The sequence below is a fragment of the Piliocolobus tephrosceles genome, chromosome 14, assembly GCF_002776525.5.
Source record: "Piliocolobus tephrosceles isolate RC106 chromosome 14, ASM277652v3, whole genome shotgun sequence".
Classification (NCBI taxonomy): domain Eukaryota; kingdom Metazoa; phylum Chordata; class Mammalia; order Primates; family Cercopithecidae; genus Piliocolobus; species Piliocolobus tephrosceles.
In genome coordinates, this window is record NC_045447.1 from 77,568,054 (window position 1) to 77,593,189 (window position 25,136).

The 25,136-nt window shown below is 40.9% G+C and overlaps 1 protein-coding gene across 2 annotated transcripts in view; it reads right to left on the bottom strand.

The window, feature by feature from the left end:
• RCL1 (RNA terminal phosphate cyclase like 1) overlaps positions 1 to 25,136 on the bottom strand; it is a 63,658-nt gene that overhangs the window by 24,313 nt on the left and 14,209 nt on the right. Inside the window, exons 2-5 of one of the 2 annotated variants that reach the window (XM_023213179.1) lie at positions 12,251 to 12,322; positions 8,849 to 9,024; positions 3,435 to 3,509; positions 2,425 to 2,549 (exon numbers count right to left, since the gene is read on the bottom strand). In XM_023213179.1, coding sequence (XP_023068947.1) covers positions 2,425 to 2,549; positions 3,435 to 3,509; positions 8,849 to 9,024; positions 12,251 to 12,322 — 448 coding nt within the window. The remainder of the gene's footprint in view (positions 1 to 2,424; positions 2,550 to 3,434; positions 3,510 to 8,848; positions 9,025 to 12,250; positions 12,323 to 25,136) is intronic. The other variant, XM_023213180.1, reaches the window with a different exon arrangement.

Below are 25,136 nucleotides of genomic sequence, written 5' to 3' on the forward strand. Positions count from 1 at the left end.
TCTTCCTCCAAGTAAGACCATCCCCAAACCTCCTGAGAAATACAAAACCTGACCTTAAGCATCCACTCCAGCCCTGAGAAGCAGGCCTTCTGGTCTACCCCTCCTTGTCACACTCCCGCCAGGAAAGTCATCCCATAGCCCATCTTGCTCTATGGCCTCCAACACCTGTCCCCACCCAGATCCTGTCAGCACCTAGAATTTTACCACTTTTAATATCTGAAATCCCAAAACAAAACTCCCTAAACACAATCTCTTGTCCTACACAGTACATGTATCTATTTCCACTAGACCTGATCTTTAAATCTGTTAAAAGTTTCTTGTCCCTTGACCTACTTTCTCCAGGCTGGTGAGCCCCTGTGACCATCCTCAGTGAAGAATGTACTTCCCGATGCTCCAGCACCCACGCTCCAACTGTCTCCCTGTAGGACCCACCCACCTTGCCAACCTGCATCCATCCTTGGATGAAATTGGTCCTCCCACGTTCTCTACTCCTCCCTCTAGGCTGCCAATTGCCACTGGGCATAGCCACATGGCCATGCAGCTGGCACTGTGTTAACATTTCACCTTCGGCCAGGACCTTCGTGCTATTCCACAGCCTTTTTCTTATCTTCAGTTATGATGCCCCACTGTGAAGGCACATCTTTACCATCCTTGTCACTCTCTTATCCTACCCTGCCCATCCCCTTATCCTCAATCTCATCCTAACTCGGTAACAACTGAAAAACTCACCCCAACCCCCTTCCACTCACCTCCACACAGCTCTACCTGGAGCCACCCTTACTGTATGCCTGTGGCGTTGAATCCATCCCCTCTCAAGTAAGAATAAAAAGAAGAGTAGCAACCATTTACCCAAAGCTACTTACACACCAGTGCCTGCTACTGTGCAACTACAATCTCACTTTACCTTCATGACAGTCCCACACAGCAGTTATAACAGGACCAAGATATATAGGCAACCAACGCTTAGGGCCAAAATGCTTCCATTGGTGAGTGGCACAGTCAGCATCAGCACCCACGTCTTTCTGACTCCAGCACCTGGGCTTTTAATCAGCTCATTAATTTGCTTCATCGGCATTAACAACCTACAAAAACACTCGAATCCTTACCAATCTTTTTGTAAAAGGGAGGGAGTCTCCCCCGCTCTCGCTTCATCAAGTTACCACCTCATCCTTCCTTCTCCTTCTCTTTCCTGTCAAGATTCTGTAAACAGTGGTCCCCACAAGCCGCCGTTTCCCTCCCCTTCACTCCACAACCCAGAATTAGTCCCTCAGGATCGAGATCCAGCACTCTTCCCTAGAGTATCAGTGGCAGCCTGCTGCTGAGTCCCTCAGCTTTTCCCCCACCCCAGTGCTAACTCCTCAGGGCCTTTTAAGGTGCTGCCCTGAGCTTCCAGGAAGCTATGTTTTGTTTATCCTCTTCCCCACTCTTACTTCCCTCCTTACTTAACTCTTGCTTTCAAGTTTTGGTGGCCTCTCAGGGTTCCACCATCCTCTCTTTGCATTCTGCATAGTATCTGATTCCAGCCACCTTCAGCTTTTCACTGGCTCCTGCCTGTCTTCATGCCCCATTCTACCATCAAATGCCATAGACCAACCTGAAATCCGGTCACACTTCATTACTTGCCATTCGCTAGAACCACTGTGCGCTGCCACCTCTTCTCAGGCCCATTTTTCTACCTGAAGCACTCCTCCTTTCTCACTCTACTTTGCAACCCTCTGTTCTTCAAGGCTCCTTTCTATGGGAAAAAGTAAAAATTACATGCCTGTACTTCAGAGTCACACAGACAAGGTTCAAATCCTAGCTCTGCAGTGTGACATTATTAACAAATTCCTTAAGCTTTTGACGTCTCAGTTTCCCCATCTGCAAAAAAGGATGTAAGTGAACTCAAGAGTCAATCTGAGGCTTAAAAGCATGTAAAGGGACTACTGAAGTAGAGGCAGAGTAAGTACTTAATAGTAGATATTGTTCATTATGATTACTCCCGCCTCTCCAGGTCCTCCAGACAAAATTGACCACTGTGTACTCCAGGCCCCCACCCCACTGCACACATCATTTTGCATGTTATATCAGAACAGTGTGTTTTCATATTTGGCTCCTTCACTGAATGATGACCTCTTCTGAGGGAGGAACTGCAGTATATTCATGGCCCCCAAACCAAAGCACTTGAGAGAGGATCACATACATCAGAGCCTAAATGCTAACTGGAAAATTAAAAAATAAAAAGAATGACTCAATCAATGTAGTCATGGTGAGGCAGATAACAGAACATCCTAACTCAGCCAGCAATTATGATTTCACTGTTAAGACTTTTCAAAGTTTTAGTCTAAAATGTAAATAACCTCGGGAAGAAGTAAAGCTGTTAGTCATTCTTATCTTAGTGAGGCAAGAAAAAAGAAAAGAAATCCAAATAAATGGAAAGGATACGCCATTCCTCTAACACGTTTGATTTTTCCTGGATCTGTGAGTTGAATGGGCTTCAAGACCTTCCTTACAGGACATGAGAAAACCACTTCGCCTCCTCCTCCAGGAGGCATTCCCCGTCGCACAATCTACACAGAGAGTGAGAAAGATGAGGTGAGGATGCAGCAAAGCAATGGATTACCCTGACACCCTGCCCAGCAAGGTTTACACCAACAGATGCTTCTTTACAAGGCATAGCTCTTCCATATTAAATCTGTCATTCCCTTCAAGACCAACAGCACCTTATGTTGGCTCCTAGAGAGTACACGCTCAGCGTGTGTCAAAGTCCAAGTCTATTACCCAAGTGGCTGTGCCACTCACCTCTTTAACCCTGAAAAGGTCACTTTTTTATCCTTAAAATATGGAGCTGACCTAGTCCATCATCTGAGCCCATTTCTTAATAATCAGAAACCACTTTTTCTCCTCCCATGCAAATAACTGATCTACCAAAACATTATTAAATAAAAATGAAGTCATTTCCCCTGTTTAAAACATGAATGTAAAAGGCAGAGATGCTAAATGGTTTACCTCATTGGACTGATATAATTCAACAATATACAGATGCTTAAACTACTTCTACTAGATTTTGGAAATACTGAAAATTCTCAGGGACATCCAGGCTGGGAGCCCCTGAATATAAATTATATCCAGATCATTTAGATCAGAAAGCCAATATGGCCCAAATCTATTCTCCACTGCTTGCTAGCTGAGGGACATGGGCGGAGCTGTTGCAAGGAGAAAAGGAGTTAGTCTTTGTAAACTGCTTAGAGCAGCCCCTACCGCAAAGTAAGTGCAACAGAACTGTCAGCTACGATTGTTATTACTAAAGGGTCCCTTGCAGTTCCAAGTCTGTAGCGTTTACTTCATGAGCCCTGTGAGTCTTCTGATAACTGGTGACCTCAAATGTGACACACATACACTGAGTCACACAGCTCTTCCAATGAGTCAGTGGGAAACAGTTCAAACATTCTTACCTTCAGTTCAAATGATTCACCATCAATCCCAAATTGTTTCAACAAAGGGAGTGCTGTTGCCTTAAGAACATCAACCTATGAAATTATTTCAGAAAAGAAAAGTTTAATTAAACCCTCGGCAGAATAGAAGAGTCAAAAAAACAAGTGAGGCTTAGCAACCAGGTAGATGATGCAGTGTGGTAAACAGAAAGGATGCTGGCATATAACTGAGCGAGTGGTCTGGCTCTGCCTGAGGAACACTGATTTCACAGGTCACTGGGCTTCCCTGAGCCACACTTTCCTCATTTATGACATGGAGACCTACCTTACAGTCATCATAAGCATCGGAGGCATAATACAAAAAGCATGGAGAGACTGGATTGTTGTAGAAAACAAATGGATGGAGAACCCTACTCACTTTTTTTTTTTTTTTTTTTTTTTGAGATGGAGTCTTGCTCTGTCACCAGGCTGGAATGCAGCGGTGTGATCTCGGCTAACTGCAACCTCTGCTTCCCGGGTTCAAGCAATTCTCCTGCCCAGCCTCCCGCGTAGCTGGGACTACAGGTGCACACCACCACACCCAGCTAATTTTTGTATTTTTAGTAGAGATGGGGTTTCACCATGTTGGCCAGGATGGTCTCAATCTCTTGACCTTGTTGATCTGCCCACCTCAACCTCCCAAAGTGCTGGGATTACAGGTGTGAGCCACCACGCCCAGCCTGGAGAACCCTACTCATTCTTATAGATATAAACGCTACAGAAGAAAATATTTTCATTAACATTTGTCCAGTATGGTTATTTAATGTTTAGAGCTGGTAGCATTCTGAGTCAAAGCAAACCAAATGAACTATTCAGCAGCTCACCTAAGAATGCCAATGATGAGCACCACACAGGCAGCTAAAGGGAAGGTGATGGTTTTACATGGGAGTGGGGAGTGGGGGTGATGATAGCCTCAAACTACAGGAAGCAGCACAAACTCAAAACTACAATTACAACATCCACAGTTAATGGCAAGACTTGGCCGCATGCTACTGTTATCTCCTCCTGCATTCCGAGCTCCTAGGAAGTCTGGGGTCTTTCTGATCCATTTGCGGATTCCTGATAAGGGTAGAAAGATGACATTCAAATCATGTACTGTTATCTAACGAGTCGGCAAATGTTGCCTCAATTGCTACCTGGGAAAGAAAATTACTCCATTACTTGTTCCCTTCTTGGACATGTCAGCTGGACCTGCGAGTGTGGGCACCACACAGAAGGCATAGGAAAAGCCCTAGTCCTGGTCCCAGCTCTGCTTCTAATTAGCTATGTTTCCTCAGACAAGAAAATCACAACTAACGGAATTTCCTTGCATTTAGCATTGCCAGATAAAGAAGAATACAGCTGAGGCTTAAGGGCAGCAGGGGAGAAGGCCAAGTCAGATTCTGAAAAAGCAGGGGATGCAATGCTGCAGTTACTCTGGCCAGCCACCGGCTCTCCTGAGGGAAAAAAAAAGGTGAAAAAACACACCCTTCCTTCTGGCTCATCCTTCCTATACCTTGAGTCACAAAAGGTGAAGCCAAATTTACTTAGTTCAGCCAGAAGCCCAAGGGTAATTCCAGGTGTAGTCCTGTCCCCTTATCACTCTCCATCTGACATGGAGGACAAGCAACTTGGTGCAGTGGGACAAGAGCAGGAAAAGCAGATAAGGGCTTGGGACCGACTCTGCCTCTCACTGGCTGTGAGACCCTAGATACTTCCCTGTCTCCTGGGCCTCAGTTTCCTCCTGTGTAAAATGAGAGGCGGGGCTGAACACTCTACAGTCTCCTGCAGCTTTGCACACTCTAGTTTTAGCAGAGTGATAGTGGCCTGCAAGTTCTGCTTAAGGGAAACTGATCGGTCCACTCTGAGGTCAGAGAGAAAAGGCAAAGATCTCACCTAAGTGGCAGCTCAGGGCAAAGGCATTAACATTACAGTGCAGTCAATCAATCAAAAGGTAAAAATGTAATCAATCTATGCTTAAAAAAAAGGGGGGGGGGGGGGGAGAAAACTGCTCTCCAGTTACCTTGTCTGAAACACCCGCCTGAGTTGGTAGAAGAATTAAAGAAATATGGATATACACATACATACATATGTGCACCTAGAATAATGCCCAGTACACGGTAGACATTATTGTACTTCTTTTTCTTCTCTAAGAGGGAATTGGAAAAGAATGGAATCTTCACCCACCATTGGAGCAGCTTGTTGGCACCAATAAATAATTACTGGTGCCATACCACTAAGAGTCAGGAGACCTCCTAAAACTTTTCTTCTCTTTAAAATTTCTCCCCATTTTCTATTCTCTTGCCTCTAAGGAAAAAATGTCTTCTTCCTCTTCATAAGACTCATTCCATCACCTCTGTTTTCAATCCTTATCCCCTCTGGACTTCGGCAAGGACTCTCCGCTCTTTTAATTCTTTTCTTTTCCATTACAGCTTCTCCTCAGCCTACAAGCAAGTTCAAACTTCTCCTAGCCTAAAAAAAATTCCCAACCTCAGCTCTTAAGAACTTCTGGAAGAATCTCCTAACTTTCCAATAGCTCTAGTTCCTACTCGTTCCTCAGTCTGTTCCTGTCCTTATACTCCAATGATATTGTTCTCTCAAAGGTCAATAAAAATGTCTCACTGATGAAACTGACTCAACTCCGGCAAACAGTGATTCTGTGGATTATCCCTGACTTCTTAGAACTTGATTCCTGCTTGGCTTCTCCAAATACTTCTATCTTCACAGTCACTCCATCTCTAGCTCCTCTTCTCCCACTCACACCTTAAACACTCATTTCTCCTTCTTCCATTCTCAGTCCCTTGGACCACGGGGCAGAAACTCTAATGCCCATAGAGGGCAGAGAGGAAGCTTAAATGAATGATGAGGTCGGCTGTGACCTGTGTCCAGCTGAAGGCTCACACTTTATCCAAAAAAGGCAGCTGCTACTCACCTCCAACTGATGGCTGTCATGGAGGAACCACCATTCAGTATTGTCACACTGCCCTATTATAATGTAAAATCTGGAGTTTCAAACATGAACAACCAATTCAGATACATATACACACCACCAACAACCACCACCACCACTGCCACCACTGCCACATTGTATATGTCAAAGGAAAAACACGTGAAAGATGAATTCAGCCAAACCCACCAGTGTTCAGCCTCAGCCTAATCAATCTCATATTCCTAGAGGCTTAAAGTATCAGCAGGTAAGATTCTGATGACCTGTCTCCGAGGCTCCAGACAATAATTTCTAACTGCCAACTGGAAATCCTTACATGGTTAGGCTGCCAACATTCCAGGGAACAGGACCAAAATAAAAAGCATCACCCATTATCCTACTGCAATTTTCCTCTTCCCTTTGTCAAATGGGAATGATCTTTACGATCATGATCCTTTATGGCAACCAGGACAGAAATTGTGAAGTCATCTATGGCCCCTTTCTCTCACTCCGCCTCCAATTAGTTGTCCTATCTGTCCCTTCCTTTCTCCTTCCATCTCCATAATGCCCAAGCTAGTCTATCACCTCTCCATTCATCTTTCACTCAACCTCCAGAATTATCTTCCTAAAACCCAGGCTGACTCTGATTTTCCCTCCTCAAGAAACCCTTTCTGACACTAAGCACTTTGCTTCTACCTCTATCACAGCCCAAGGGTATTCATCCTGATAATCTCCCTAAATGAGTTCCCAGCTGTCCACCCCATGAGACTAGGAGTTTGTTAAGGACTGAATCACTCATTTCATCCTTGTATGCAGAGAGTCGAGGCAGACATGAACTAATGAGGAAATCACACAGAAAAGAAGAAGCTAGAAATGAAGGAGCCATGGAATGAGCTGAAGAAGTCACTCTTTATTCAGGATTAGGTGTATTTATTTTACTCTGGCCTGGAGTCAGATACCAACCAAGGTCATTTTAGTCATGCAGCTGGCAAAAGCAGATAATCCTACAGCATAAGAAAACAGATTTTTGGGTACCACTTCTGAGAAATTCATCAACTGATCTTTTGTCAATGTTAACATATAAAATTTTTGAAATATTGCCAGTGAGAAAAGCTTTTAAGATAATTAGCAAGTATAGAAAAAAAGTACAAAACCGATACACACACTGCTGTATACTTCAGGGCCTTTTCCCACTGTTTGAGGCACCTTCCTCTCTTCCAACCTAAAGGTATTTATACCTCTTCTCATTCTTTTATGCAAAGAACTCATTTTTCTATAGTCTTCTAGAAAATGCAAGAAAAAAAATCACTTAATTAAATAGTCTAAACAGTTTACGCAACATTCCTTTACAGCTTAAGAATTCCAGATCTTGTACTATACTCAGTATCCCAGGAAAAAGAGTTTATGCAGCTAAATTTCCAAGAAATGAAGAATAAGTTTTTATTGCCTAAGAACATACTAACAACGTATGTTTATACCCTAGTAGGTATCTTGGTGAATACCAGCAGTCTCTACTTTGGGGCTCACAGCATTATCTCATTGGTCCTCCCTGAGTAGAAAAGCTACATAATTCACATTTTGCCTCAGAAGCTACCCGTTCATTGGTTTTGGCCTGTAATGGTAAAGACAAGCATACTACCTCTGTCTGGACTTTGCATCATGGCCATCAGTTTTAAGGTATCTTCTCTGACAGCAGAGCATCCAAAAGCAGGGAATCCACCCCTCCCTATAAGGGAGGAAGGCCTGGACAGGACTTCTCTAGACTTCTCTAATCTCTCTGTCTCTCTCTGACACACACACACACACTTCATCCTAGAATGGCACGAAGACAGTTGTGATCATAATAAAAAGTTTTGCTTGATATTAAACCATTCTCTCCATATCTGCAGAAAAATTAGCATGTTTAATAAAAAGCTTGCTCTGGCATGGCCCTTGGTGAAAAAAATAAAATAAAAATGAAAAGCTTGCTGACACCCACAAACTATCAAAGCTCACACATTCCTTTCCTTTATGCCCTTTTTCTATCTGCAAACTCTTCTCAGAAAACAAAAGCCCATGAGTTTATGATTGAAGCCTGGGTAAGTCAAGATTATGCTGTGGCAATGCCAAGGAACTATGATCTCCTGCCCAAAATTTGATAGCCTGCCCTCTAGCCTCAGCTATCACAGGACCTTACAAAAACTCCACTCTGACATACTACAGCCAACAGAACTATAGTTCATGTCAACTATGACTGCGAGCAACTGTTTTGAAGGTTCTTAGGTAACGACAAAAGGCGCCTTGGTAACTGTTAACAATAGTCCTGAATTTAATGACCCTAAGTTTTGGTTCATCTGTGTCCTAGAGTGATTAACCTCTAAATCTCAAGGTAAATAACAAAAGGAATATACATTTGAAATAAAACTGCTTTATAAGGAACTTTTTTCTCACAAGTCGGGTTGTGACAAGAGACAAAACCAAAACCACACCACGGTTTGTTCTCAATACTCACTGAAGGGTCAACCTGATCATTGGTCACTCCTCGTAGAACTATTTTTAACGGGTGCTTCATAAATGGAGCCAAGCAAAGAAGACTCTCCAGGTAATAGCCAATGCCACGAAGGACGCTACAGTCATGTTCCACAGATCCACCATACAGGAGGCCAGGCTGATAATATAAGGTTGTTCCTTAAACCAGAAGAAAAAGAGCCACATTCAGCAGGAAAAAAACTAAAATGTCACAAAGGTAATGAAGGCAGTGAGTTCCAAGGGGAAAGTCTGACAAGGGCATCCAAGAGTGCCTGAAATGCCATCACTAAGAGCCCACACTTCACTCCAAAAGCTGACTCACTACTGTCAAGCCCCTGTAACAATAATAAACTGTGAATGTAATTTAATAATCAGTAATAAATTAAGCCCCTCCCTAAGCCATCTGAGTTGCCAAAGTCATGGCAGGGCAAAGAGAGATCCTAATAAGCACCCTAGTCTCCCAACAGCACACTCTCAGACTAGGCTGACCACAGAGGGGAATTACAAATGATGTGCTTAAATCATCACACCAGCAACCAGCATCCTCCAGGGCTGCTGAAATGAGATTTCTCATATACCTCATTCACCAAAAATGATGCCAAGAAAAGGCAAGTACTTTATGGCATTCAATGCCATTAATAGTAGCTCATTTAATTTAATATTGATACATGGAAAAGCCTAATATGTTATGGCTTTAGTGGAAACTACTATCTTTATTCACTTTTCACAAAATCATATCATTCAGAAAGCTTTGTTTTGTTTTGAGACAGGGTCTTGCTCTATCCCCTAAGCTAGAGTACAGTGGCATGATCACAGCTTGCTGCAGCTCGACTTCCAGAGCCCAAGCAATCCTCCCACCTCAGCCTCCAGAGTAGCTGGGACCATGCCCAGCTAATTCTTTTTTCTTTTTCTTTTCTTTCTTTTTTTTTTTTTTAAGAGAAAGGGTCTCGCTAAGTTGCCCAGGATAGTCTTGAACTCTTGGGCTCAAGTGATCCTCCCACCTCAGCCTCCCAAAGTGCTGGGACCCTAGGCACATGCCACCATGTTCAGCTAATCTTTTTTTTTTTTTTTTTGAGAAAGGGTCTCACTATGTTGCCCAGGCTAGTGTTGAACTCCTAGGCTCAGCTTCCCAAAGTGCTGAGATTACACACATGAACCACCGTGCCTGGCTATCCAAAAAGCTTCTTACGCCCATCTCAGCTTCCCAAAGTGCTGGGATTACAGGCATGAACCACCATGCCTGGCTATCCAAAAAGCTTCTTACTAGATTTACATATCAATGTAAAAAACTGTTAATGATCTAGGAAGACATAAATGGTGGAACAGGGTATTTCTGCTGCACAAAATATTTTGCAATGCCCTCTGGCACAATTTACCAAAAATATATTTAACATTAGAGGAAGGACGCATGTTCAGTCACTCAAATGGGAAAAAGTTCTTGGGACTTCCATAAAATAAGTTTAGGCTTTACTATATTAAACACTAGAATCCAAACAATCACAATCAGGACCATATTCTTATCAAAGTAACGAACACTTCTCAAATGGATTGTGGGTCAGTTATTTGAAATAGTTGTAAGGGCCACAAAACCATTCTTTAGATCAAAAAAACAAAAAAAGACTATATATTCACTAAATCCTTCAAATCTGTATGTTTATTTATACAAATTAACCAAATGAGAAACTGGCCAGATTATCAAAATGAAGGCTTTTACTACTCTGATGGGGAAAATTAAAAGGACATGTAGTGGGAGCAGAATCACATAAATGTCTTACTCCTCAATCTACATTGCAGATATGACTAGAAAAGAAGAGAATCGGGCCGGGCGCTGTGGCTCATGCCTGTAATCCCAACACTTTGGAAGGCTGAGGTGGATGGATCACCTGACATCAGGGGTTTGAGACCAGCCTGACTAAAGCGGTGAAACCCTGTCTCTACCAAAAAATACAAAAAAAAAAAAATTAGCCAGGCATGGTGGCAGGCACCTGTAATTCCAGCTACTTGGGAGGCTGAGGCAGGAGAATCGCTTGAACCCAGGTGCCAAGATCGCACCACTGCACTCCAGCCTAGGTGACAGAGCAAGACTCCACCTCACACACACACACAAAAAGAATAGAAGTATCTGTCTTCCAGATCACCAAAAAAGTTACTGAAAAAACTTCCAGCAATTTCAAAGCAAACAAGCTAAAGGAAATTAAGGGACTCATAGCTGGCAAAAGACATGTGAGCATCTCATTCCCAAAACCTGTTCTCTATAAGATACGGCTGAATGCAGCTATAGATCAGAATATCTCATGTGGTCCAGGACCAAATATGAACCCGAGCTTGCCTTAAGAGAGCCAAGATAGGGAAAAGATCAGAGATTTATTTGTGGAATGTGTGTGGAAAGGTACAGAGTTAATGGAGTCAGCCAAAGGATGTTTACCACGGTTTTCCATACAATGTAGACACAAGTTTCTAATAGAAAAACTAAAAGCTAGAAACAACCTAAATGTTTATCAGTGGGGAGTAGTTAAATAAATTATCATGCATCCATACAATGGAATACTATACAGAAATATTGAGGAAAAACTGCATGTGCTGGCAGGGCAAGTTCTCTGAGACATTTGCACTAGCAAAAAAAAAAAATGCTGGCTGAAGAACAATATGAAGACAATGATGCTGTTGCATTATGCAAATGTCCATGTAAGCAAATGCTGTGACAGTGGCTACCCCTGGAGAGGGGAATGGAAGAGGAAAGAAGTGAAGGTATGTTCACATCTTTTGTATATACTCATGTAAACTTATTTTAACAAACAAAATTTTAAAATAAATAGAATTCAGCCCACAAACTACCTCATAGAGTTGGCTAAAATAATTTAATGTGATAATATAATAAATGGACTTCGGAAAGTTTCATGTAAACATTATGTATAAAATATTTATTGCTAAAAAAAAGAGGAGGGACTTGCTTATGGATCTCAAATTTTCTATCTTCTAACTTCCTTAAATCAAATGTATGCCCTTCAAATTGGGAGACTTCATGTACATCTTTGGAAAATCATATCACAGAGAGGTAACGGGGTCTTTCCACAGGAACATGGTATTTTTTTAAATGATCTAGAATGATATGCTTTTATTATGATCTACATTCACAGCTTCCTCATATAACTCCAAAGTTATATGGTGAGTTCCTCATATAAGTCCCCCCAAAATTCTAATTTAATAGTGATTTATATAATACAAAGTGATTAGTGAAGTTTTAAACATAATATTTATACCATTAAAAAGAGTGAGATAGATAAGCAGAGACTGACTGGAAAAAAAAAAAGAAAAGAAAAAAAGAGGGAGAAACAGGAATGCTTTAGTGCACGGAGGTGCTTTTAGGAATCTAAAAGGAGCTTACCTGTTTGGTTTATTTCAATTCGAGAACCATTCGTTATTTTATCCAACAGCCTTATGAAGCTGGCTTCAAAATCTGTGAAGAGAAAAAAATCTGTGAAGAAAAGAGAAGACAGACTGGCCTCATGTCAGGTCAACATTTCCAGAGCATACGCCTGATTCAGGTACTATGGCAGATGGCAGGTTACTTCCTGCATCACACCTGGGCTTTTCTAAAGGACTGGGTAGGTTCACGGGTTGAGAAACCTCAGGCAGCTGAAAAGCACTGACTGGTACATATATGTTTAGTAGAACTTAGAAACAATTCAGCTTTCGCACTGCGCGCGCGCGCGCGCGCGCGCACACACACACACACACACACACACACACACACACACACAAAATAGCAGCTCTACCAGCAATCTAATGGGATATTAATATCGGCAGCATAAAACCTTGAGACCTATTCTTCTGAACTCAGGAGGGCATGTCAAATAACGAGGTAACAGTAGAAGGTAGAGAACAATTTTAAAGTCAGATTCTTCCCTGCTCCAGAATGCCTGGAAGGAAAGATTAAATTGAGGAGCACCCTTCAGTCTCAGAGACAGTAAGAGATCACCATCTCTGCCTTTCAGCAAAGTGTCCCTCCCTTTTCCCTTCCTCTACCATCTTACTGATTTAGAACTATCTAACCAGTTCAGTTTTTTATTTTATTAAAAGGGTGTTTGAATGTACAGTATTACTGCCATCTTTTTTTTTAATGCATGAGAAAAGACTGGAAGAAAAAAGGTGAAATGTTAGTAAATGTCTTTATCTTAATGATTGGATTTTATATAAATTTAATTTTATATTAAAAGTTTATTTTTAAGAGACAGGGTTTGTTGCCCAAACTGGAGTGTAGTGGCATGATCACGGCTCACTGTAACCTGGAACTCCTGGCCTCAAAGGATCCTCCTGCCGCAGCCTCCCAAGTAGCTGGGACCACAGGTGTGCACCACCACTCCTGGCTAATTTCTTATATTTGTAGAGATGGGGTCTCATTATATTGACCGGGCTGGTCTTGAACTCCTGGCCTCAAACAATTCTCCCACCTCAGCCTCCCAAAGTGCTGAGATTACAGTCATGAGCCACCAAGCCTGGGCAAAAGCTGGTCATTCTTTAAAAGAGAAAGAGAGGGGGAGAGGAAAAAAGAAAGGGAAAGGAAGAGAATAGATTTTAAATGTAAGATTATGGGAGGAGAAGTGAAGACTCCTCTAGCTTCCCTTCCCCTGAGTTAATCTTACACACAAACACACCCCTTAGTTTTAACTTCCTTCGTTTTAACAAGGACAGAAAGACCAACTCTTCTGCCACTGAAGGCACTGTGACTGCCTGACACTTTTAGACAATTCTCACTCCTGTAATAAACCAGCAGAGTTTATGGACACACAGTCCAGTAGTCACCTAAACTGATTCCAAAGGGTGAGTGGATCGACCAAGCAATTCCCATCCACCTAGTCTGTTACTTAACACTGTCCCATAACTCTTGTCATAATGGATTCTGCAATTTGTACAAAGGGCATTGGGCTAGAAATCAGAGAAACTCCATTAAATCCTGAAACAAATAACAATGGTTAATAAAGTTGCTGTGTGTTGCATGTTTACTTTACACTAGATATTCTTTCATTTAAGCCTCACATCCCTGAGGCACGGAGTGTCATTCCTATTTGCTATGGTTTGAATATTCCCTCCAAAATTCATGTTGAAACTGAACTGTCATTATGACTATATTAAGAGATGGGACCATTAAAGGGTGATTAAGCCACAAGGGCTCTGGCCTCATGAATAGATGAATGCCATTATCACAGAAGTGGACTTATTATTATATCACAAGAGTGGGCTGTTATAAAAATGAGTCCAGCCAGGGGTGTTTACTCAGGAGTCCAGCCTGAGTCCACTCAGGAGGCTGAGGTGGGAGGATTGCTTGTGACCAGGAGTTGAAAGCCAGCCTGGACGACATAGTGAGATGCCCATCTCGGGGGAGGGGGCGGGAAATGAGTCTAGCTCTCTCAGTCACGCTCGCTCTCCCTCTCTTGCTCTTCCACTTTCTGCCATGGGAAGCTATGGCAAGAAGGCCCTTGCCAGATACTAGCACCTTGATATTGGATTTCCTGGCTTCCAGAACTGTGATAAATTTGTTTTCTTTTATAAATTACCCAGTCTGTGCCTGTGACATTGTTATAGCAACACAAAATGAATTAAGATGCCATTTTAATTTTACAGAAGGCTAGGATCCAAGAATGCCAACTAGATTGCCCTAGTCAAATGACACTGAGACCCAAGAATGCCAAACAGAATGCCCTGATCATATGACCAGCAAGTGGCAAAACCAGGATTTGAGCCCGAGTCTGTCCTTCGCCAAAGTCCATGCTCTCTCTTTTTTTTTTTAAAGAAATAGGATCTCACTATGTTGCCCAGGTTGGTTTCAAACTCCTGGCCTCAAGTGATTCTCCTGCTTTGGCCTCACAAACGCTGGGATTACAGGTGTAAGCCACTGCACAGAACCTAAAGGTTCCACACTCAGCCACACCATGACACTAGTTTGCCTCTGTTCAGTTTAATTCCTTGGAGCCAATCTCTTCCTCTAGAAAATCATGGCACTTTCAACTATAGGCACTGATCTCTTGAAGGACCTTATAGTTAATTTAATGGATCCCTAATCAACATTTTTTAAAAAATAAAATTACAACAGAATAAACTACATTGGAATAACTGTACATACTAAGGATGCTGTTCATGAAACTTTAGTCTGTTTTACACATATGTGTATGTGTAATAGGTTGTGATGTAAGTAGCATCACAGGAGTTTGAAAGTATCTGAATGATGAAATTCAATTAGAAATTATTTCTACGATCTTTTTAACATTCTTTACAAATCAGGCACAATCTCTACCACAATGCCACTTTCTATTTAGGTTTATAGAAAATCTAAGGTGCTCTGCAGAAAACAGGAAAGCCCTTGATTTGTTCAAACTTTCTAAGTGCCTAAATGGGATAGAGGAACAAGCATCTACAAATACAGGCTAAGATTAAACCCCATAGATTTTACAAATTAGAAAAGAAAAAAGGAAGAAACCATGACTTTACTTTTTAGATTTTGTTTTTTGCAATCCACAGGGACTCTTACACACACACAAAACCAGAAATGCCCCCCAGAACCAAAGTAGAAAGAGAATGGGCATAAAGAGAACTCCAGGCAGGACCATCCTTGACCATGGCAAACAGGTGCTGCAGAAGCAGCACTTCAAAGAAGTAGACTCAGAGCTAGTTCCGGAGCCCTGGCAACTGTGGAGATATGGCTCCATCACCTGGTACAAGAAAAGATCTGAAGTCCACCTAATAATGGTAAGATCAAAGTCCCCAAACTTCACTAGGCCAACCTGTGTAGAATTCCTTGCCCATTCACCTCCCACAGATGCTGCTGACTCCTCTTCTTCAAGACTGCTCCTGGGGCTACAAGATTTCAGGTATCTAAAAACGTTCAGGGAAAAGCTCCAAAAACAAGCACAATTTTACTACACTGTTTATGAATACATAATGAGGTTATAAAACTATAAAGAGAATCAAAGTCAACGCTATAATGGTGAGGATAGTGGCTACCACAAAAGGCATGGCAAGGAGCTGTGAATGGCTAAAAGATGTATGGATGTTGGCAAACTTATATTTCTTTTTGTGGATGGGGGTCACACAGATGTTCATTTTACAATCTCTTATGCACTACTTTTATGTCTTATGCATTTTTTTATTTGTACAAATTTAGTGGGCACAAGTGCAGTTGTATTACATGGTTCTATTGAGTAGTGGTAAAGTTGGTAAAGTCTGTGTTTTGTTTTGTTTTTTTGAGATGGAGTCTCGCTCTGTTGTCCAAGCTGGAGTGCAGTGGCGCAATCCTGGCTCACTGCAACCTCTGCCTCCCGGGTTCAAGTGATTATCCTGCCTCAGCCTCCCCAGTAGCTGGGACTACAGGCGTGCGACACTACGCCCAGCTAATTTTTGTATTTAGTAGAGACGGGGTTTCACTGTGTTGGCCAGGCTGGTCTCGATCCCCTCATGATCCCCCCAACCTCGACCTCCTAAAGCGCTGGGAATACAGGTGTGAGCAAAGTCTGTGTTTTTAATGTGCCACCGCCAGATAGTGTACACTGACAGTGACCATTTCTGTGGAAAAAGAACAAGTGTACATACATGTATATATATTTGCTTATTTATGAAAAAGAAAAAGCCTGGGAAAAAAAACAACAACAAACTAGTAACACTGTTTGCTTCAAAGATTCTCTAAACCAGCAGTCTCCAACCTTTTGGCACCAGGAACCAGTTTCGTAGATCAGATCAGTGATGGCACTGGATCCTCATAGGACTGTGAACCGTATTGTGAAATGCACATGCGAGGGATCGAGGCTGCTGGCTCCTTATGAAACTCTAATGCCTGATGATCTGAGGTGGAACAGTTTCATTCTTCAACCATTCCACCAACCCTGCCCTGTCTGGGGTTGAGGAACCCTGCTCTACAAACCCTTTCATTCCCTTTGAATTTTGTGCCATGTGCATATTTCTTAACATACATAAAATTTAAATTAAAAAAAAACAAAGGTACTGCAACACGATTTAAATAGCCAACAAAACTGTTTTCATTGAATGGCCTATGACAGGTCTTTATAATACTATGTACCCCTAAGAAAGCATTTTTTTTTTTTTTTTTTGAGACGGAATCTTGCTCTGTTGCCCAGGCTGGAGTGCAGTGGCATGATCTTGACTCACTGCAACCTCTACCTCCCGGGTTCACGCCATTCTCCTGCCTCAGCCTTCCAAGTAGCTGGGACTACAGATGCCGGCCAACACGCCCAGCTAATGTTTTGTTTGTATTTTCAGTAGAGACAGGGTTTCACTGTGTTAGCCAGGATGGTCTTGATCTCCTGATCTCGTGATCCGCCCACCTCGGCCTCCCAAAGTGCTGGGATTACAGGCGTGAGCCACTACGCCTGGCCCGATTTCAACTTTTTTAGGGAATAACCAGAAGACAAGACAGTGAACTGTTAACATGCAAAATTAGGAGTCACTACTTTCCTCATTAAATCCAAAGAGGTAGACATTACAAACAAATACTCAATTCTCGGAGTAAATTAAGACATCTCCTCACTTGGAAATATGTATGTTTATTTCTATGTGTGCATTATTATATACAATGTAATAAAAAAATTTTAATGTAAAGAACCAAATATCTTTCCTAAATTATACTGAGGTCACGAAAAAAAAATTGCAGAACATAAAAAAAATCTTACATAGAAATAAAAATTTCATCAGAATATATGAGACTCTACCAAAGAAAAATTTATCACTTTAAAAATCTTAGACATTGGGCCTGGGTGCGGTGGCTCACGCCTGTAATCCCAGCACTATGGGAGGCTGAGGCAGGTGGATCACCTGAGGTCAGGAGTTCAAGACCAGCCTGGTCAACATGGTGAAACCCGGTCTCTACTAAAAATACAAAAGTTAGCTGGGCATGGTGGTAGGCAACTAATCTCAGCTACTTGGGAGGCTGAGTCAGAAGAATAGCTTGAACCCAGGAGACGGAGGTTACAGTGAGCCAAGATCGTGCCACTATACTCCAGCCTGGGCAACAAAAGCCAAATTCTGTCTCAAAAAAAAAAAAAAAAATATATATATATATATATATATATATATATATATGAAAAGCAAGAGCAAAATGAACTGAGAGTTTAGAAATGAAACAAAATTACAAGCCAAACAGTAAAGTGATAATCTCAAAAGAAGAGAAAAAGAAAATAAAAATATAAAGTTGGATGTGGTGGCACACACCTGTAATCTCAGCACTTTGGAACGCTGAGGTGGGCAGATCACTTGAGCCTAGATGTTTGAGACCAGCATGGGCAACATGACAAAACCTTGTCTCTACAAAAAATACAAAAATTAGCCAGGCATGGTGGCACACACCTATAGTCCCAGTCCCAGCTACTCAGGGGGGCATGGTCAGGGGAGAGTTGAGGCAGGAGGATCCCTTGATCCCAAGAGGTTGAGGCTGAAGTGAGTCATAACGGAGCCACTGCACTGCAGCCCAATGACAGAGCGAGACCCTGTCTCAAAAAAAAAAAAAAAACAATACAAAAAACAAAGGTGAAAAAACAAACCAAGCTAATTAATTGAGAACATACAACACAAATCAACCACTTTACTTATTTGTAAAAGGAAATAAGATGTGACTCAATAAAATAAAAAATATATAATTAATAAAAAAGATTAAGAGCTTTATGGTAAACGATTCTCCATTAGTTACCAATATATTTGGAATTAAGACAGGAAGCTATGTAAAAAATGACAAACCAAATAAATGAAAAAGATACAAAAGGACCTAAAAAGAAGACAAGAAGAAATTTTTTCAAATAATAAACAGAAAAGGGCACTGATGAAGTCACTGGAAGTTTTTTCCCCTAACATTCAAAGAAAAAAAAAAATTACTGGCCGAGCACAGTGGCTCATGCCTGTAATCCCAGCACTTTGGGAGGCCAAGGCAGACAGATTATGAGGTCAGGAGATCAAGACCATCCTGGTTAACACGGTGAAACCCTGTCTCTACTAAAAATACAAAAAAATTGGCCAGGCGTGGTGGTGAGCACCTGTAGTCCCAGCTACTCGGGAGGCTGAGGCAGGAGAATGGCGTGAAACCGCGAGGCAGAGCTTACAGTGAGCTGAGATTGCACCACTGCACTCTATCCTGGGCGACAGAGCAAGACTCCGTCTCAAAATAAAAAAAATAATAATATTATTATTTTACCCAAAGTACAAAAAAGAGTGTGTAAAGATGGCTATTGTAGCATAGTTAAGAACATCACTAAAAACCATCTGAATTACAAGCTAATCTCATTTAATGAGAACAGATGAAAAATCTTAAATAACATCTCAGAAATGATGTTATTCTTAAAAATTACTACTGTGATTAAGAAAGGTGCATCCCAAAAAGGGGCTACAGATAAAGCACAAAGAAAACTACAACATTAATTAAATATAATATTATATAAACAGGGGAAACAATTCAACTAACTGGCTTAATTATTCCAGGAAAAGCACCTGATAAAATTTGGTATCTATTTCTCAGTAAAATTCTATTTTAAAAAGAATGGCAAATGAGTTTGTTAAAAGTAACAGAGTTTATATCTTAAAACAGAAGGCTTTAAAGTTCACGGAGAATGTCTTCAGAAGGAAATGCCAAGCTTCTATCACCCCAATCCCCAACCAGGATCAGCTGGGAACCAAAAGGACTACTCCTTTCTGCAAGGAGGTAAGAAAGAGGATCCTAGTGATCTGTATCAACACCTTGGACACTTACAGACCTCACCACCGAGGAACCCTGCAGTCCTCACAGGCCTAAGCTGCCTGGAGTATGCATAGTTGTGCTCCCCACAAAGAAGGAGTCAACCCTGTGCCCAGCTCCCTGTGGCCTGTGCTACACCATCTTGGAATTAGAACTATGGCTGGAGTGTGTCTTGCTCCAGCAGCAAGTAGCAAAAACTCCACTTTTCCCCTGAGGATAAGTCACCACTCAGACACCCTAGACCAGTGGCCCGACATCCTCAAACCGAGTTTCAAGTGGCTACTGTATCTTTCAGCATGGTGCCAAATGAAGATGGAGCCACGTATCCCTACCCCACCCCACTGGGCCATATTTGATGCTTCCTGGGTTAATTTTAAAATTTACAATGTGTTAAAAAAAATCAACAAAGGGATACAAATCATTTTTTAAAAATACACAGAAATCCTGCAGCTTAAGACTTCAATGAATGAAATAAATAGGACTAAAATAGCAGACATGATCAAGCATAAGACACAAATCTCTAACTTGAAGATAAGTCTTTTGAAATTACCTACTCAAAGAAATAAGAAATGAGAATGAAAACAAAATGAGAACACCTACAAGACTTACAGGAAATCATTAAGCAAACAAATGTTCATGTTATGAAAGTTCCAGAAGGAAGAGAAAAAAGGAAGCACAGAAAGCCTGCCAAATGAAATAGCTGAAAACCTCCCAAGTCTGATAAGAGGTATGAACACACAGATCCAGGAAGCTCAAAGGTTCCGAAATAGATTCAACCCAAAAGGGTCTTCCCAAGGCATATTATAGTTAAACTGCCAAAAGTGAAAGATAAAAAGAGAATTCTAAAAACAGCAAGAGAAAAAAGCATCAACTTCATACAAAGAAATCCCCATTACACTAAAAACAGATTTCTCCGGAGAAACCTTACAGACCATGAGAGAATAAGATGATATATTCAAAATGCTGAAAGGAAAAAAAAAAAGTCAACCAAGAACACTATACCCAAAAGAGCTATCATTCAGAAATGAGGTCTTTCCCAGACAAGCAAAAACTGAAGAAATTCATTACCATTAGCCAGGTCTTACAAGAAATGCTCAAGAAGGTCCTACATCTAGAAATGAAAAAACGATAACCACTATCATGAAAATACACAAAAGTATAAAACTCACTGGTAGAACAAATACACAAAGGACAAAGAGAAAAAAAAACAAACCTTATCACTATAGAAAACCATCGAACTACAATGATAAGAGAGGAAGAAAAAAAGGATATACAAATCAACCAGAAAACAATTTTTAAAAGGACAGGAGGCTAAGCACTGTGGCTCATGCCTAGAATCCCAACACTTTGGGAAGCCAAAGGAGGAGGACTGCTCATGCCCAGGAGTTGGAGACCAGCTTGGGGAACAAAGCGAGACCCCCATCTCTACAAAAAATACAAAAGCCGGGCATGGTGGCACACACCTGTAGGGAGACCAGGCCGGAAAGACTGCTTGAGCCCAGGAGTTCAAGGTTGCAGTAAACCATGATTGTATCGCTGCACGCCAGCCTGGGCAACAAAGTCAGACTCTACCTCTAAAAAAATTTATTTTTAATTTCAAAACCCCCTCATGACAAAAACTCTTAACAAGTTAGGTACAGAAAGAACACACCTCAACACAAAAAAGGCCGTATATGACAAACTCACATCTAACATACTGAATGGGGGAAATTTTAAAGCTTTTCCTCTAAGATACAGAACAAGTCAAAGATGCCTACTATACCACTCCTACTGAACATAGTACTGGAAGTCCTATCCTAGCCAAAACAATTAGGCAAGACAAAGAAATAAAGAGCATCCAAATTGGGAAGGAGGAAGTTAAACTGTTCCCGTTTGCAGACAACATGACCTTATACATAGAAAACTCTTAAAATACTGCCATAAACTCCTAGAACTGATAAACAAATTCAGTAAAGTTGTAGGATACAAAATCAATACACAAAAATCAGTAACATTTTTATACACTAACAATGAATTCGCAGAAAAAAAGAAATCAATAAGCAATTGCACTTACAAGAACCAAAAAAATAAAATAAAATACCTAGAAATAAATTTAACCAAGGAGGTGAAAGTTCTCTAAAAGGAAAACTATAAACCCCTGGTCAAAAAAAAATTGAGGACACACAAAAAATGGAAACACATTCCATCTTTATCTACAGATTCAATGCAATCCCTATCAAAATACCAATGACATTATTTACGGAAACAGAAAAAAAATCCTAATATGCAAATGGAGCCACAAAAGACCTTTAACAGCCAAAGCAATTCTGAGAAAAAAGAACAAAGCAAGAGGCATTACACTATGTGCCTCTGAAATATACTACAAGGCCTGAAATCCCAGCCTTTTAGGAGGCTGAGGCAGGAGGATCATTTGAGCCCAGGAGATTGAGACCAGCCTGCACAATATAGTGAAACCTTGTCTCTATTTCTAAAATTTAAAAATATACATAATAGTGCTGGGAAAACTACAGCCATATGTAGAAGAAAGGAACTAGATGCCTACACTTATCATATTTTAAAAAATGAACTTAAAGACGTAAAGGTAAGATCCAATACTATGAAACTACTAGAAGAAAACATTAGGGAAACATTATAGGATGTTTGTTCTGGGCACATATTTTCTGGAGAAGACCTCAAAATCATAGGCAACAAAAGAAAAACTAGGCAAAAGCAAAAGGGATTACAACAAACTAAAAAGCTTCTGCAGAGCAAAGGAAACCATTGGAGTGAAGCTATGAAAGAAAAATACAAACTATCCATCCAACAAGGGATTAATAACCAGAATATACAAGGAATTCAACAGCACACACACAAAAATACAAATCCGATTTTAAAAGTCAGCAAAAAAGCCAAATAGACATCCCTCAAAAGACATACAAATGGCCAACAAGTATATGAAAAAGTGCTCAGCATCACTAATTATCAGGGAAATGTAAATCAAAACCACAATGAGATATCATCTCACCCCAGTTAGAATGGCAATTATTAAAAAGACAAAAAATAACAAATGATGGCAAGGATACAAAAACAGGAACTTACATACACTGTTGGTGGAAATGTAAATTAGTATAGTCATTATGGGAAACAGTATGAATATTCCTCAAAAACTAAAAATAGAACCACCATATGATCCAGCAATCCCATTACCAGGGAAAGAAATCAGTGTCTTTCCCAATGAGATATCTGCACTCTTAGGTTTATTGAAGCGCTATTCACAAACACACACACAATGGAATATTATTTAGCCATAAAAAAAAAAAATTCTGTCACTGGCAGCAACATGAAGAGGCTTTTGGAGGACATTATGTTAAGTAAGATAAGCCAGACACAGAAAGATAAACACTACATATCTCGTGGAAGCTAAAAAAGTTGATCCCATAGAAAGTAGAGGATAGAATAGTGGTTACTAGAGGCAGGGAAAGGGAGGGGAGAAGGAAGGAAGGATAGCCAAAGGCTGGTTAACAAATACAAAAGTACAGGTAGATACAAGAAATAAGTTCTAATGTTCTATAGCACTATAGAGTGACTGTAATTAACAATAATTTATTGCATATTTTCTTTTTTTCCTTTATTTTTTAAGAAACATGGTTTTGCTCTATCGCCCAGTGCAATGGTGTGATCATGATTCACTGAAAACCTCCAACTCCTGGGCTCGAGTGATCCTCCCACCTCAGCCTCCTGAGTAGCTGGGATTATAGGTGTACACCACCACACCTGGCTGATTTTTTATTTTTATTTTTGCGGAGATGGGGTCTGCTATGTTGCCCAGGCTGGTGTATATTTTTAAATAGCTAGAACAGATTTTGAATGTTTTCAGCACAAAGAAATGTTTGAGGTGATGGATATGCTAATTACCCTGATTTTATCATTATATATTGTAGACATGTATCAAAATATCACACTGTGCCCAATAAATACTAAATACCTACAATTATTTGTGATAATTAAAAACAAAGAAAGCAAAAGAAAGGGTGCTTAATCTCAGTCATAGGGGAATATAAATTAAAACCACAATGAACGACTACAACACACCTACAAAATTGGTTAAAATTAAACAGACTGGCAATACCAAGCACTGAATAGGATGTAGAGTAACTAAGACCTCAGATATACTCACAGCCACTTTGTACAACCACTTGGGAAAACTAAACATAGGCACACCCTATGACCCAGCATTCATGCAAGAGAAATACATATATATGTACACCAAAAGACTGTACAAGAATATTCTTGACCTCACTGTTCTTAATAGTTAAAAATGGAAACAAGCCAAATTTTCATCAAAACTAAACTGTGGCACATTAAAAAAAAACAGAATAACATGACATAGTAAGGAAAGTCAACAAACTACTGCTGCTCCAACACGGAGCTCTGTCACAAACACATAGAGCTAAAGAGGCCAGGCACACAAACAATTACATACTATATGATTCCATTTACGAAAATTATAGTTAATCTTTTAGAAACCTAATCCATGGTGGGTTTTTTTGTTTTTAAGACAGAATTTCGCTCTTGTTGCCCAGGCTGGAGTGCAGTGGCACGATCTCGGCTCACTACAACCTCCACCTCCAGGGTTCAAGTGATTCTCCTGCCTCAGCCTCCCTAGTAGCTGGGATTACAGGCATGCACCACCACGCCTGGCTATTTTGTATTTTTGGTACAGCCGGGGTTTCCCCATGTTGGTCAGGCTGGTCTTGAACTCCCTACCTCAGGTGATCCACCTGCCTTGGCCTCCCAAAGTGCTGGGATTTCAGGCATGAGCCACCGCGCCCGGTCAATCCATGGGGTTAAAAATTTAATGCTTACCTTGGCAGTGGAGGGGAATGGTGTGGCTGGGCACAAGCATGGGAGGAGGCTGGCATACTCTGTTTCTTTTCATGGGTAATAGCTACATGGATATGTCCACAGTAATAATTCATCAAACTGTACATTTATTGGTTACACACTTTCTCAGTATACAGTATGGTTTAGTAAAGATTTATTTTAAAAAATGAAAAACAAAGTTGAAAGAAAAAATACTTTTAAAAATATGAAAAGCGGCAGGATGCAGTGGCTCAGGCCTGTTAACCCTAGTACCTTGGGAGGGGAGGCCAAGGTAGGCAGATCACTTGAGGATCATTTGAGGCCAGGAGTTCGAGACTAGCTTGGCCAACATGGTGAAACCCCGTCTTTACCAAAAATACAAAAATTAGCCGGGCGTAGTGGTGCACATCTGTAATCCCAGGTACTTGGGAGGTTGAGGCACGAGAATCGCTTGAACCCAGGAGGCAGACGTTGCAGTGAGCCAAGATCGTGCCACTGCACTCCAGCCTGGGTGACAGAGTGAGACAGCATCTCGAAAACAAAAAAAAAAAAATGAAAAGCAAAGGAAAAATCCCAATCACATCTCTAACTTCATGATACAGAAATGCCATTAAAGGTGTCTCAAAAAAAGTAAGAGAAGATATCAATACAGGGAAGAAATATCAATTAAGGGCAAGGCTATTTTGCCAGTTAATGAAGAGAA